Here is a 15,423-nt window from a genome sequence, read left to right on the forward strand (position 1 = left end):
TCATCACATTTTATGACGGAAGAACTCTCGTGGTATAAAGCTATCTTAAAAGATTCATGCTTACATGTACATAAAATATCTATATGTATCCACTTAAGCTTTTGTAATTTAAGGGAAAAAAGTGTAGTGAATTTCTACTTGTCATTTGATGTAATAAATAGAATAAAAATAAAATGCACATTAATATCGCATATTAATCAGTTTTTTGCTTTGTAAACCTTTTATTATGCATGAAGTTTGAAACCTAAACGCTAAACAATAACTATATAAATTATTTAATTACGTTAAATATGAAGAACTAATAAGTAAACAAGTCAAAGCAGTCAAATGTGAATGACAATAATTGATGTACTAATATGCTATAATGCCTTATAATTGTAATCAAGGTGTTAATGAATGATAGAATAAGTCATTGTTAATAATAAAAAAGTCTGAATATTTATTTAAATATTACATTTATGATAATGCCTCAACGCAGTATTACTTTAAAAATATATGAGTAAGAACTAATCAGTCATTTGAAATTAAATTAAAACAACGTACATCTTTTACTATACACGTATGAATTTCTTTTTACTAGCAGTTTGTAACATAAATAACTTTATTTTTCTTCTTGCGAATAGCTACTTGTAACATAAATAACTTTATGTCTCTTCTTGCGAATAGCTGCTTGTAACATAAATAACATTATTTTTCTTGTGAATAGCTGCTTGTAACGTAAATAACTTTGTTTCTTCTTGCGAATAGCTGCTTGTAACATAAATAACTTTATTTTTCTTCTTGCGAATAGCTGCTTGTAACATAAATAACTTTATGTCTCTTCTTGCGAATAGCTGCTTGTAACATAAATAACTTTATTTTTCTTCTTGCGAATAGCTGCTTGTAACATAAATAACTTTATGTCTCTTCTTGCGAATAGCTGCTTGTAACATAAATAACTTTATGTCTCTTCTTGCGAATAGCTGCTTGTAACATAAATAACTTTATTTTTCTTCTTGCGAATAGCTGCTTGTAACATAAATAACTTTATGTCTCTTCTTGCGAATAGCTGCTTGTAACATAAATAACATTATTTTTCTTGTGAATAGCTGCTTGTAACGTAAATAACTTTGTTTCTTCTTGCGAATAGCTGCTTGTAACATAAATAACTTTATTTTTCTTCTTGCGAATAACTGCTTTCTAAAATTCTTCATCAATATCATAAAATACATTTAACCTAAAATGAAACATTAATTAAAATATTATTAATTTTTTAATTTATTGAAATACTATAACAATTGATTTAGAGACTAATACTTACAAACACAAAAACGTAATATAAAAATGTATGTAATTCAATTTATATATAGAATGTTTGGTATGTTTGATGCACCAAGCTTTTCCCTCTGCGGTTTTTCCAATAAGCTCTAGCTCTTCCCCGTCCCATTCCTCTTCTTCTGTTAGCTACAACTAATTGAAATATTTTTTTAATAGTGCTTATTACATTCAGTAAAAAATGAATTAAAACAAATACCTCTATTCTCCTGACTGTTCTGCGGACAGTTCTTTTTTATGTGATTTTGTACATTTTTATCTATATTTTGTACATTTTTATCTATATTTTGTACATCTTTATCTATATTTTGTACATTTTTATCTATATTTTGTACATCTTTATCTATATTTTGTACATTTTGCTCTGTGTTTTCTGCATTTTGTCCTACATTTTCTATATTATGCTCCATATTTTTTTTTACATTTTCCCTTTGATTCATTTTGTCATTTAAGCTTTTTATTCTCTCCTTTATAATACTTGTATTTTCATTATTATCATTTTTATTTACATATGCTTCCAATAGTTTGAGAGCTTCTTTTATTTCCTCATTATCATCTTTGACGCCATCTGCAATTTAAAACATTCAAATGTAACAATGTACAGTATTTCATATTTAATCTTTAAAAATAAAAATGGAAAAATATACTTCACTTACTTTTACCTGCTGGCTCAACCATATTTCTTAAAAATTGTAGGATTTAGCAGTTTGAGAGTAGCAAAGTAATAAAGCACGTAATGAACAATGGATTACCAGAAACGTACCGGACCATGAACCACAAAGTTCCGTGATATTAATTTTGTCTTCAGTCACGGGATTGTGGAGTCCAAAATATAACATATATATATGTTATTATGTGCTATATGTATCAACAATCATAGATGGCGGCCAGCCATTTTCCCCCACCACATTGCTTCACATTTATAGGACGAAACAAGCCATATGCTCCCTCCAGGTACTTCGTACCTCCATGGTGCAGTCTGCATTCCTTATATCAAAATTCACTTACTATAGAGCGTAGTACTATTCAAGATGGCGGACTTGGCAACCTTGTCACTAGACCAAGCTAATAGGGAATTCTGGGGAAAGCTTTGTCTAAGCAAGTTGTGCCAATTCTCGAACTTAACTTTTGTGCAGTCTGCATTCCTTATATCAAAATTCACTTACTATAGAGCGTAGTACTATTCAAGATGGCGGACTTGGCAACGCTGATACTGGGATAGCTGCCTTTAATTCTGGAAAACACTGAAAACAGTCATAAGTGTGCCATGGCTTAATATCCTAAACAATCTAAACACTTCCATGATAATTTACTTATACAAAATGTCAGAAAAAAGAAAATTCACACAGAATGATTTACGGAAAGCTATGATAGAACACAAGAAAAAGATAGGGTCTATAAAAAAAATACAGTCTCCGTTAGCTAAATATCCTTTTCATTATTTATATTTAATTTTTTAATTGTTTATCTTAAACTGTAGAGAATTTGTTTGATAAAATAAAGGCATAATTAATTTTGGTAAGTTTAAAAGGTTTATGCATTAATTATATAATATTGCCTTAACCGCAAAATTTTATATATGAATTTCATTTTACAAGGTTAAGCTCTTCTGTATATTTACAGTTAACATTATTACATATATTTTAGTAAAGCCTCATAAATTTTAAGAAATTAGAAATAAAATTTAATCTATGTGTATCATTTTATTTATAATATATATATGTTATTATTATTATAGTTTTTTATCTATTCTGTAAAGCACCAAGTTGCGGATATACTATTTTGGAATGTGAGAAGCAATCAGCTCTAACATATTTCTATATGCTTTAATATCTTTATTTTTTCTATACATTTTAATATATATATATAAAATGTTTAAGAGGAACAAATTTTGCTACTAATAATTATTTTAAAATAAAATATATTGTAGTTTTATCCTTAACTAATGTACATAAGTATACAGATTTAGGCCAGTTAAAGTGTATCTTATGTAATTGTATTGTAAGTAGTGAAGCAGTATGGCCAGTCCATTTAAACTGTAAGATTCATAAAGAAAAGATAACATTTGCCAAACAGACAAGATTAGATAAAAATCAAGAAATATCAAAATCTGATATATCATTGAGGAAAAGACCATTGCCTCCTCATGCAGAAGAAACAATTAATAAAAAAGTCAAAAGTATATTAATTCATGCCTCTAACTTATTGGATCAGACAAAGGTAACGAAAGAAGCCCAACAATATATCTTTAACCCTGTCCATTCTATTACATTACAAACCAACTTGAAAGATAAACCAATCAAGAATAATAATAAAAATGAGAATTTCAATGATACAAAGTGCATAGTCTTACCAGAAGGATTTTTCGATGATCCAATAATGGATGCAAAAGTAATATATATTCTAATAAACTAATGTTAAAAAGTAGTATGGTTAAGTTATATAGTAATGTATTAATTATTCAAGGCTCGTAATGTAGAGTATAAAGATCCTAAAGAAGAAGAATGGGAAAAGTTCCAAAAAGAAATTAAAGAAGAAACTATTCAATCAGCACAAATTATAGCTGATGATGAAGAAGTTGCAACAACAGAAAGACAGCTGGATGAAATAGAAGAACAAATACAACATTGGTCAAGGTAATTTGCGAATTTATCCATTTGTACTTTTTGTTTGCGAAGGTTTTCTTTAAAAAGAATATTAGGGTACATAATTTTAATAGATATTTGTTTTAAGATTTAATTGTTTACTATTTACTATAGAGTGATGGATTTGGTAAAAAAAAAGGAGTTATTTCAAACAGCTAATAGAAATGAAGATATGACTGATGATGATCCATCAAGTAATGATGAAACTGATTTTGATGAATTTCTGGATTGGAGGAAAAAAAAATCATATATATAACTAATCCTCATTGTGGTATTTATCAATTATTGTGTCTACTTTGATAAAACAACTGTAATTAGAGCCATAATTAAAATACAAACAATGGCTACATTTGAAAAACAAATAATCATTGAAAGTATTGAAATTATTATAGGGTGTGGATATGTGTGACATGCAACAGAAATTGCAGTACATTGATTGAATTTAGCTGATTTTGGAATGCAGCCTGTAAATTATTTTATAAAATCATGTAACTTTATTCACTTTAATTAAATAATATTAATAAAGGTTTGAAATTATTTTGAAATATTTTTTATATAATGATGAATTTAATGTTAATTAATAATTATTTATTTTTGCCTTATAAAAGAAATTGAAGTCTGGTGGAAATACGGATTTCTTAAAAAATGATACAAATGTTTCAATAATTTGGTGCATCCTTGTTCAAGTATTGATTGAAGTATTTACTATATATAACTTTGAATGTATTGACACTTGATATTATAGAAAAATAAACGTTAAATTTATTTCTTCTATTTACTTTTACACCACACAATCAAATGCAATTAAGTATCAGATTTATTTCTGCTGGTTACACTCGTTGCCCTCAGATATCTAGTAATTTCTAAAGAATACAAATTGAGAGTATTGTAAGTATTATTGAGCAGAATTCTTCAGTGATATATAAATGATAAATATAACAAATTTCTATATAAATTTAAAAAAAAACTGATTAAACGAATGTTACATAAAGAGCATGTTGTAAACTAAGTCTTAATGTACAAAAACATTTGCAAATTATAAATAAACTTATATTGAAACTATGCATGGTTATCTATTTGGCTCCTTTTATCATATATATTCATATTTCTACAAAATTTTTGTAATTATCATGTTTTTTACAGTTTCATTATTTTGAAAACATTTTACTTCTATGCTGTAAGGGCCGTTCTAACTTCTAACGGAGCAATTCAGGCAAGCCTCATGTACAACATGGCGGACAAAAATCTGAACGCGGAAATTTGGGTTGGCAGCAGTGATCGTAAACTCCGTGAACGTCGTTTTTTGTAGAATCAGATTTTTGCCAAATGGTTAGTACACGAGACTTTTGACAGGTCCATTTGTTTGCGTTATTATCTTTTTAACAATGCTAAATGCAAAGCCTGTGTCGCCTGTGTTAACAAATGGTGAATATATTTAACAATTATAACTACGATTTGTAGCTGACAGAATGTAATGAAATGTTATTACTGAATAAAATAAATTAAACCTTGACTTTTTGTATTTTTAATTAAATTCAAACTGTAGATATTGTTATGTAGCATGTAAAATAGATGGAAATTGCCGGTTTTGTATAAGAATTATATAGGGGAGTGCTTTATAATTAATTTTGAAGTGGTATGATAAATGAAAAAAAGTTTAATTTGTTGAAAGTGAATTTTATTAAACTATTAAAGTTGTTTTATAATTTAAAATTATCATTTAATTAATATGAATATTTCTAATTCTATGGCGCCAAAATTACATAAAGGTATCGTTTCCTAGTTTCATGAAGATTTATTGGTGTAAACGAAATTGAGAGAACATGTTAAAGTTAAAGCAATAATGGCTAATTTAATAAGAGCCATAATGAATCTTATATCGCCAATGAACGCCTTTGAAGCGAGTCAGTTGATTCATGTATTTTTTTGATAATAATTTATTATCCAACGATTATTCAAAAGGCGAAGACTTCTTTTTATTCCAACGTTCATCGAAATCTATTTCACATGAAAGGCATGAATTATGTTGTGTTATACTTCAATCTTTGTTCATTTTTGGAAAAAAAGTCTTCTTCCTCCAACAATGGTATTACGTCAGTCAAAAGAATTGGTCAAAACCTAGGAAAAGGAAAAGTACAGCTTAGTAGTCGTATTAGATATAAAAATTACATATTGAAACCAATAATGAATGTTTTACTGTTTAGGTTTTTAATTAGAAACCAAAAGGGCCACTAATAAGCACGCTGCGTCCTTGAACTGTCCTTTTTCGTACTTTTGGTGAAATTGTCACAATATTTAACTGGAATTAAACGAGACAAATAAATCCATACAAAATATACTACATTTGCATCATTTTTGTTCTCAACTAAGTACAATATTCAACAACCTAAAATTGTGAGTCTTTTAACAGCCAGCATACGGGATCTCCTAAATTTTTGAGTGAATCAGAACATTCCATTTTGCTATTATCAGCATACGTCTTATGAATTGATCAGCAATATGACTAATGAATCCAGTATCTTGCACTTTCTATGTCTACGTAAGAGCATTTCCAAATTGTCCTCGTTTAATGCACTTTAAACCTTGGATCCTGCAAATATTAGTAATTAATACATATCTTTGAAATATCTAATTACTGTCATTATGAAAAATCAAATCAAACTACTTACCAATATTATTCATGTTATCCTTGAGAATATCTATTACTTTAAATATTCTAGATTCGCTTCCCATCGGCAGTACCTGCACAAGAATCTCTAACCTTGCTTTGCCTTGCTTTTAACAATGCATCGGATAAGTAGAACCACGTTGCCATGAGTGATGGCTCGTACTGCCATACTCTAGTAGAAAGGATTCGTATATTGCTTTATTAATCGTAATTTGATTCTCATCCTGAATATAAAGCTTACCAACATTATAAAGTCCTTCAAATGTGCTGAGAATTTCAATTAGATGCCACATCGCCGCCGGAATAATATTTAAATTTAACGTATTTACAATTATTTACATAATTTTTTAAAAAATTTGAATGTTTAAATTAAATCCCTGTAAGTTAAATGGTATTAATTCTTTTATTTAAATTAAAAAATTAAATGAAGATACTAAAATGAATTATGATAAATCTGACCTTTCCTCTCGCTGTAATCTTCTAAGCTTAATTTCAGCTATATCAGCTAAATTTTTATATAATCTGTATTTTTGTTGCTGCACCTTTATTTTCTGTTGGAGATGGTGCTTATAATCTGTTGTAATGCTGTTGTCTACAACAACTCCTGATGTCGTAGCTCCTACTTTGCCTCTTATAATATTCTTTAAGGGGCTACTTATTGGCTTTCGCAGTGTACTCGGACCCGCTTCGTTTCCCCAGGATTGGATTTCTCCTGCTTCCTTTAATGTCTAAAAAATGGAAGTGTTTTAATTTTTTATTTTTATTTTTTATATGAAAAGAAACTTAATATTTACTTGAAAAACTGCAGAAGGATCATCGAGATCCTCCGAGTCACTTTCTTCCAGTAATTCGGATACCGTGCGGGTGGCTGATCGTTTCAAATTATTTTTACTAATTTCTGGGCGAACAGTAGGGATCGACTGTGGCCGACTGATTGTGGACGAAGGCATGAAATCGCTCCCGAAACAATTTGTTATGCCCACAGCCGATTTTCCGATTAGGGATACCACCTTTTCCAAAATTTCGTCATAAGCCGGGGCCTTCGATTTTCCACCACCTACCAAAATACATATATATATATATATATGTTATAATGATTAAAAAACATGGCCATTATGTTTAATTGGTTAGAAATATTAAAAAAGTAGGACATAACTTTTTTATACTTCTAACCAATTAAACAAACGAGATTTTTTTTTTATTAAAACACCCTAATATAATATGGTGCATATATTACCTGTTTTATACAGCTCAGAAGACTGAGCTGCTTTGTATTTTCGGGCATTTGCTTTTATCGCTTTCCACGATGCTTTTAAATCTATTCCTGCCCATTGTCCAGCAGTGGCTTTGGCTGTTTCGTTTTTAATGTTCTCCCATGCCTTTTCCTTTTCCCCTTTAGAAGAACCATCAGTTTTTTTATTTTCTATAATTGAAAAGTACTTTTCAATTATAGATATAAAAGCAGCTCTATGTTCTGCATTTCTGCCAGTCATCTAGAAAAGAAAAGAAATTGTTATGATAAATTATATTTTACAGGGTTAGTTTGGTTAAAGTTATATGCTTAGATGAGATTTAATATTAAATTATTATTAACTTGACACATAAAATAGTAAAATCGAAAATAGATAAGTAGCTTATTAACACTAATTATCACAAAAATGTTTATTCTTACCTTTTTATTATAATATTATGATCTTTCTTCTGAGTACTTTTGTGCTAAAAATCAATTAGCTCACAGAAACAATAAACAATATGAATTCCGTATATTTGTTTGTATGTGTGTGTAGCGAATTTATGCAACTCATTTTTACTATTTTGTTTTGTTGCTGTGGGCTGAGTTCTTACATTATTATTTTCGACATTATAACAAAAGAATAAAAAATATTTGCGTGAAACTTCGCGCAGTGATTATTTTACTATTGAATAAAAATGGAAAATATGCAGGAAGGACAGCAAGGACGACAAAGAGAACGACGTTGGAAGTACGAAAGGATTAATTATTTTGATAAATATAATAACAAAGAATTTCGTATGCGATTTCGCTTGACGAAATTTCAATTTCATGAAGTTCTCACACAAATTGAACACAAAATAGTGCAGATTAACATGTATGTATACATTTATATATGTGTATATCTTTTTTCTTAATAATAGGTCAAAGAATTTTTTTAAAAAATATATGATATCATTGCAGAAATAATAATGCGGTAATACCGACAATCCAATTGTTAGTGGCCCTCAGATACTATGCTACAGCATGCTTCTTACAAGTTGTCGGCGACTTTATCGGGATGTCCACGGGGACCGCACAGATAATCGTGCACAGAGTTTCGCATGCCATTGTAAATGAGCTATTTGATAAATATATTAAAATTCCAAAAAGAGAGGAGGATATTTTGCATTTAATGGCCCAAAATTTCGAAATTTCTGGCATGATACGAGTTATTGGTGCAATAGACTGTGTACATGCACGCATTAAATCATATGGTAAGTATATGTATGACTTAATACATTTTATTTTATTAACAAATATACATATGTAAGCTATATAAATTCCATGTAATTGAATATTTTTAACTTATTAATATATTTCATCTTTAGGAGGAGATGATGCTGAACTCTGGAGGTGTAGGAAGGGATTTATGAGCATTAATGTACAATGCTTAGTAAATAGCAATTTGGAGATTATGGACATCGTTGCGAGGTGGCCAGGCTCCACACACGATTCTACCATTTTCGCAAATAGTCGCTTAAAATATAGATTCGACAATTTTGAATGCGAAAATGGTATAATCCTGGGTGATCGAGGCTATGCAAATAGTCGATATTTGGTGACTCCTCTCGCGAATCCAGAAACACCAGCAGAGGTCTTATTTAACGAGGCCCATATACGTACCTGCTGCATGGTAAGAAATAAATATATTAATTAAACTATTTTCTTTTTAATTTTAATTTGTGTCTTTATTAAACTTTAAGGTGGAAAGGTGTTTTGGCTGCTGGGGCAATATGTTCCCAGTCAGCAATGGTAGGATGGGCACAAGATTCCAAACGCCAGAAAGAACAATCAATGTTATACTTGCCACCGCAATTTTATATAACATTACTCGACGGGATAGCAGAAAAGTCCCACAAAGTATTGGGCATTACATAAGCATCACCCAAGTCCATTCGCCACCTTGCAGTGATGATCGTCAAAGATTAATTGATGAATATTTTAGCAGGTAGAGTATATGCCAAGAAATGTATATACATACATTATTATAATTATAAATATAAATAATTTTAATTTCAACAGATTGGTATAAAAGGCTCCTTCATTATTATTTATTGTAAATACGTTAAATTTAAATATTATTCCGGCGGCGATGTGGCATCTGTTATTTTAAAAAGGCATTGAGTCAAAAATTTTATATCACTATGGAAGTTTTATGTTTGAAAATTTTTGGCGCCATAAACCCATATTTCCGGCAAGTACAGTCACCCGAGTAAGCGCCACAAATGGCTTTCAGTGAAACAACCGTAGTAGCCCCATACGTCAATATACTCCTTCAACCGGTGTAGTAAGTATAACCTATCGTTTTATAACAAGTCTTTGTATGAGAAAACCAATGAACTGCAGATTTATATTACTATATTTTACAGCGTGGAATTCATGTGGCATCCAATAGATATTCTCAAGGATAACATGAATAATATTGGTAAGTAGTTTGATTTAATTTTTCATACTGACAATAATTAGATATTTCAAAGATATGTATTAATTACTAATATTTGCAGGATCCAAGGTTTAAAGTGCATTAAACGAGGACAATTTGGAAATGCTCTTACGTAGACATAGAAAGTGCAAGATACTGGATTCATTAGTCATATTGCTGATCAATTCATAAGACGTATGCTGATAATAGCAAAATGGAATGTTCTGATTCACTCAAAAATTTAGGAGATCCCGTATGCTGGCTGTTAAAAGACTCACAATTTTAGGTTGTTGAATATTGTACTTAGTTGAGAACAAAAATGATGCAAATGTAGTATATTTTGTATGGATTTATTTGTCTCGTTTAATTCCAGTTAAATATTGTGACAATTTCACCAAAAGTACGAAAAAGGACAGTTCAAGGACGCAGCGTGCTTATTAGTGGCCCTTTTGGTTTCTAATTAAAAACCTAAACAGTAAAACATTCATTATTGGTTTCAATATGTAATTTTTATATCTAATACGACTACTAAGCTGTACTTTTCCTTTTCCTAGGTTTTGACCAATTCTTTTGACTGACGTAATACCATTGTTGGAGGAAGAAGACTTTTTTTCCAAAAATGAACAAAGATTGAAGTATAACACAACATAATTCATGCCTTTCATGTGAAATAGATTTCGATGAACGTTGGAATAAAAAGAAGTCTTCGCCTTTTGAATAATCGTTGGATAATAAATTATTATCAAAAAAATACATGAATCAACTGACTCGCTTCAAAGGCGTTCATTGGCGATATAAGATTCATTATGGCTCTTATTAAATTAGCCATTATTGCTTTAACTTTAACATGTTCTCTCAATTTCGTTTACACCAATAAATCTTCATGAAACTAGGAAACGATACCTTTATGTAATTTTGGCGCCATAGAATTAGAAATATTCATATTAATTAAATGATAATTTTAAATTATAAAACAACTTTAATAGTTTAATAAAATTCACTTTCAACAAATTAAACTTTTTTTCATTTATCATACCACTTCAAAATTAATTATAAAGCACTCCCCTATATAATTCTTATACAAAACCGGCAATTTCCATCTATTTTACATGCTACATAACAATATCTACAGTTTGAATTTAATTAAAAATACAAAAAGTCAAGGTTTAATTTATTTTATTCAGTAATAACATTTCATTACATTCTGTCAGCTACAAATCGTAGTTATAATTGTTAAATATATTCACCATTTGTTAACACAGGCGACACAGGCTTTGCATTTAGCATTGTTAAAAAGATAATAACGCAAACAAATGGACCTGTCAAAAGTCTCGTGTACTAACCATTTGGCAAAAATCTGATTCTACAAAAAACGACGTTCACGGAGTTTACGATCACTGCTGCCAACCCAAATTTCCGCGTTCAGATTTTTGTCCGCCATGTTGTACATGAGGCTTGCCTGAATTGCTCCGTTAGAACGGCCCTAAGGAAGGGCCAATACAAGATGGAAATTCAAGCATACCATTTGAAAAAATAAAATCTGAAAACTGCAGATTTAGGCTGGCAACATTGCGAAAAAATGACGTCACTTCGTAGACGAGGCTGAGTCAAGAAATTGTGAAATGGTAGTACAATATTTTGACAGGCATATGCATTATGAATTTCGAACGAAAGCGAAATAAGCAATGCCTTTAGAAAGTGTGTGTGTGTCTAATAATTATAAGATAATTAATATTCAGAAATATGTACTTATATATTAAATTAATTGTATGCGAATTATTATTAATGATATAAATGTAGATTGTGTTTTGGTAAATAAAAGTGTTTTTTTAGCTGAACAAGAATATAGGGTTTATTTTTTAAATACAATCATTAAATTGTTATAATTTAAAAAAATTATAAAATATAATATTCATTATTTTTATCGAAACAAAATTCCTGTTTAATTCTTAATACAAATTACTGACAATGCAAAATAATTATGAAAAATTTTCTACCTTCCTTTACACTTTGATCTTTTGCTTTTCATTCTACGTTAGCTGTTACAAGAATTTGATGTAAAGTTGTCTATTCTCCAGGCCTTTAAATAGTCCCCATCACCATTTGGAGATTGCAACTTGCACTGGCCATTACACTACCTTGCACAGTGCATTTGGTTCCCACCATTTTACTAATCCTTTACCAGCCGTGAAATGACTTTACATTAACAGGAAAATAACTATTGAACAATATTGAACGAAAACGATTAAAATATGTACATGGCAAATGGAAAACTGTACTTGAACTCTTCTAAATTAAACGGCAAGTCTGTAAAAGAAATTGTATATATATAGTTACAAACAACAAGTTAAATGTTTATGAAAAAGTATAATAATATGCACGTCAAGTACCTCTCCTTAGTTGCTTGATCTTTTCATTAGTAAGTTCAATTTTCCGTTCATAATACTTCCTTTTGGCCCTTTGGGTGGCAATCCGCTCATCCAATAATATTTTATATGTAGCTGCACCACTTTTTTCCTTTTGGATTACCGGTTCTATTAATAAGCAGCTACTGGAAATTATATTTTGAAGCGGTTGGCTTTTGGGTTTCCTCAAATTTTTGGGGCCATTATCATTGCCCCAAGTAGGTATATTTCCACTTTCTTTTAATGCCTAAGAATGTAATATTTAATTTTTGTAGAAGACTATATACAATTTAAAAAACTTACATCAAATATAGGCTGTGGGTCGTCAAAGTCCTCAAATTCATCGGAATTAAAATAATCTTCTAATGTTGACAATTTTTCAGCAGAATCTTTACTATTGGCTACAGTTTTATGTGATGACTGCTTTGCTAAATTATTATTGTTAGTTGTGGACTTAACGGAAGCTTTTTTGCCGTTATTATTTTTTCTAATAAATGAACTGCTGGAGGTTTTATTTATAGAATACTGCTGCAATGATGAGCTGGCTAAAGGTTGCTCAATGGAACCCGTTTGTGGGAAATAATCACAATCTCCACGATAGTCCATTCCAGCCGCGGATTTTCCTAGTAAGGAAACCACAAGTTCCAAAAATTCATCAGGGTCAGGAGCCATCGATATTCCGCCGCCTATAAAAATATTATGTAATAAAAATTAATAAAATCGATGAGTACCACAAATATATAATATGTATTAAATATACCCGTTTTATAATGTTCCTTTCTTGAAGCTGCATGGTACTTTCGAGCTTGCCTTTTTAGATTTTTCCACATATTTTCAGGGCATAAATTTCTCCATTCTCCGTTGGTCGCATCTATCATTTCCGCCTTAATTTTGTTCCAGGCTTCTTGTTTTTCTCCTTTGGTAGTACCGTCTGTAGCTTTGTTTTCTACCACGGAGAAATATTTTTGGACAATCTCCAAAAACTTAAAACGGTGATTTTTTTCCATCTGGAATATAAATGAAATTTTGATATAAATTAATTTAAAAATAAACAAAACTATGTGGTAATTTGTAAATCTAAATTCTGATTAACAAGAAATAGTTATAATTTCAATTAACCATTATATAATAAAAAAATATTTTCAAATTTACCTTTTCTTTATATTAAATATTAATTTTATAAACGCTCTCGATGTAACGTAACCAATATTCAGTAAAAAAGGGTTAGCTATCGATATCAATTCAATATTGATTTGACATTATTTTGTTTTCTACTGATGTCAATTTAAAATCGAATTGATATCGATAGCAAACTCTTTTGTCACTGGGTAATTAACATATATCTATTTTGTTTTATAAATATAATTGGCAAGATCAGCGAATCACTGAATTTTAATATAAAGTTTTAAAATGGACGAAACTGAAATGATTTATGCTTCAAATGAAGAAGAAGAAGAAGAAGCTGAAAATGATCCTCCGCGAAGACGTCGAGTAGTGCTAGGAAGGATAAATTATTTTGAAATAATGAATAATACTGAATTTTTTTAATCGCTTTCGGCTTAATAAAAAGCAAATTTTAGAAATTTTGGGACAAATTGAACATAACATCAGTTCAAGAGTAATGTAAGTACCCATTTTATTATTAGCACAATTTAATATAACATATATCAATAATTATGACACTCTCAATAAATAATAATTTATTGATTTTCAGGAATATAGCAATTCCAGCCAGTATAAAATTATTAACTGCTCTAAGATTTTATGCTACAGGCTGCTACCTGCTAGTCGTAGCAGATTTTTCTGGAATTAACAAAAATAGTGCTAAAACAATTGTCCATTCAGTATCAGCTGCAATTTGTGATTTGCGTTTAAAATATATTAAACTGCCTAGAACTGAAGGAGAGATATTACGGACAGCGAATGATAATTTCCAATTATCAGGAATGATTCGCGTTGTTGGAGCAATCGACTGCGTGCATATACGAATAAGATCGTATGGTAATCGTCTTTAATAATTATTTATTTAAAATATAGTGAAAATATTATTTTTTCCTTATTTTAATTTATTTATTTCAATTTATACTTAGGAGGTGAAGATGCTGAGCTTTTTAGAAACCGCAAAGGTTTCTTCAGCCTTAATGTGCAGTGCCTAGTTAACAGCCGACTAGAAATTACGGATATCGTTACCAGGTGGCCGGGGTCAGCCCATGATAGTACTATTTTTGAGAATAGTCGACTCAAATTCCGATTCGACAATTTTCAATTTGAAAATGGTATTATTTTAGGTGACCGTGGCTACCGAAACCATCGGTATTTAATAATACCGCTAGCGAATCCACAAACACCGTCGGAGGTCCTATATAATGAAGCACACATAAGGACAAGATGCATGGTAGGTATAACTATAAATATAATAATGGAATTCACTTTTATTCGCATGGTTATCTTCATTATAATATAATTGCTTTAGGTGGAGAGATGCTTTGGAGTTTGGGGAAGGACGTTTCCAGTTTTAACAATTGGAACCCGCTTCACAAAATGGGAACGTACAATGAATGTTGTTATGGCTACTGCCATTCTCCACAACGTCATAAGACGTGATAAATCATATCACAAAACCGATATGCAGAATTATTTAAATATTCCACAAGTTTGGTCCTCTCCCACGCCTAATGATCGGCAAGATTTAATAG

At 30.1% G+C, this 15,423-nt stretch overlaps 3 protein-coding genes and 2 long non-coding RNA genes across 5 annotated transcripts; 3 read left to right on the forward strand and 2 right to left on the reverse strand.

The window, feature by feature from the left end:
• Positions 1-418: 418 nt before the first annotated feature.
• On the reverse strand, positions 419-2,112 carry LOC136784317 (mitochondrial substrate carrier family protein Y-like). The gene is made up of 4 exons (XM_066744893.1): positions 1,971-2,112; positions 1,514-1,882; positions 1,301-1,449; positions 419-1,216 (listed from the first exon to the last, which is right to left on the reverse strand). The coding sequence occupies exons 1-3, from the start codon at positions 1,990-1,992 to the stop codon at positions 1,340-1,342; spliced, it is 501 nt and encodes a 166-aa protein (XP_066600990.1). The 5' UTR covers positions 1,993-2,112; the 3' UTR covers positions 419-1,216; positions 1,301-1,339.
• Positions 2,113-2,615: 503 nt separating this feature from the next.
• LOC136784283 (zinc finger protein 830) lies at positions 2,616-4,496 on the forward strand. The gene is made up of 4 exons (XM_066744860.1): positions 2,616-2,737; positions 3,267-3,705; positions 3,781-3,950; positions 4,074-4,496. Exons 1-4 carry the CDS (start codon positions 2,616-2,618, stop codon positions 4,213-4,215), a joined length of 873 nt encoding a protein of 290 aa, XP_066600957.1. The 3' UTR covers positions 4,216-4,496.
• Positions 4,497-5,636: 1,140 nt separating this feature from the next.
• LOC136784321 (uncharacterized) lies at positions 5,637-6,540 on the reverse strand. Its single transcript, XR_010824401.1, has 3 exons — positions 6,346-6,540; positions 6,157-6,258; positions 5,637-6,077 (listed from the first exon to the last, which is right to left on the reverse strand). It is a non-coding gene; the product is annotated as an uncharacterized lncRNA (long non-coding RNA).
• A 2,016-nt stretch (positions 6,541-8,556) lies between these two features.
• LOC136784303 (putative nuclease HARBI1) lies at positions 8,557-9,932 on the forward strand. The gene is made up of 5 exons (XM_066744883.1): positions 8,557-8,735; positions 8,822-9,114; positions 9,229-9,533; positions 9,604-9,848; positions 9,923-9,932. The coding sequence occupies exons 1-5, from the start codon at positions 8,557-8,559 to the stop codon at positions 9,930-9,932; spliced, it is 1,032 nt and encodes a 343-aa protein (XP_066600980.1).
• A 319-nt stretch (positions 9,933-10,251) lies between these two features.
• On the forward strand, positions 10,252-11,317 carry LOC136784319 (uncharacterized). The gene is made up of 4 exons (XR_010824399.1): positions 10,252-10,325; positions 10,405-10,608; positions 10,696-10,797; positions 10,877-11,317. It is a non-coding gene; the product is annotated as an uncharacterized lncRNA (long non-coding RNA).
• The last annotated feature ends 4,106 nt before the right edge of the window (positions 11,318-15,423 follow it).

Source organism: Prorops nasuta, unplaced genomic scaffold (assembly GCF_024137725.1).
Source record: "Prorops nasuta isolate Cenicafe-Biocafe unplaced genomic scaffold, Cenicafe_Pnas_1.2 PNAS00051, whole genome shotgun sequence".
NCBI lineage: Eukaryota > Metazoa > Arthropoda > Insecta > Hymenoptera > Bethylidae > Prorops > Prorops nasuta.

Bases quoted from the DNA above. Each gene is read 5' to 3' on its own strand.
- LOC136784303 (XM_066744883.1), top strand. From the start codon at position 8,557: ATGGAAAATATGCAGGAAGGACAGCAAGGACGACAAAGAGAACGACGT. The intron at 8,736-8,821 runs GTATGTATACAT...ATATCATTGCAG, and splicing joins AAAATAGTGCAGATTAACAT to AAATAATAATGCGGTAATAC. The intron at 9,534-9,603 runs GTAAGAAATAAA...TTAAACTTTAAG, and splicing joins ATATACGTACCTGCTGCATG to GTGGAAAGGTGTTTTGGCTG.
- LOC136784283 (XM_066744860.1), top strand. From the start codon at position 2,616: ATGATAATTTACTTATACAAAATGTCAGAAAAAAGAAAATTCACACAG. The intron at 3,706-3,780 runs GTAATATATATT...TAATTATTCAAG, and splicing joins ATCCAATAATGGATGCAAAA to GCTCGTAATGTAGAGTATAA. The intron at 3,951-4,073 runs GTAATTTGCGAA...TATTTACTATAG, and splicing joins CAAATACAACATTGGTCAAG to AGTGATGGATTTGGTAAAAA.
- LOC136784317 (XM_066744893.1), bottom strand. From the start codon at position 1,992: ATGGTTGAGCCAGCAGGTAAAA. The intron at 1,883-1,970 runs GTAAGTGAAGTA...TTTAAATTGCAG, and splicing joins GGTTGAGCCAGCAGGTAAAA to ATGGCGTCAAAGATGATAAT. The intron at 1,450-1,513 runs GTATTTGTTTTA...TATTTCAATTAG, and splicing joins GAACAGTCAGGAGAATAGAG to TTGTAGCTAACAGAAGAAGA.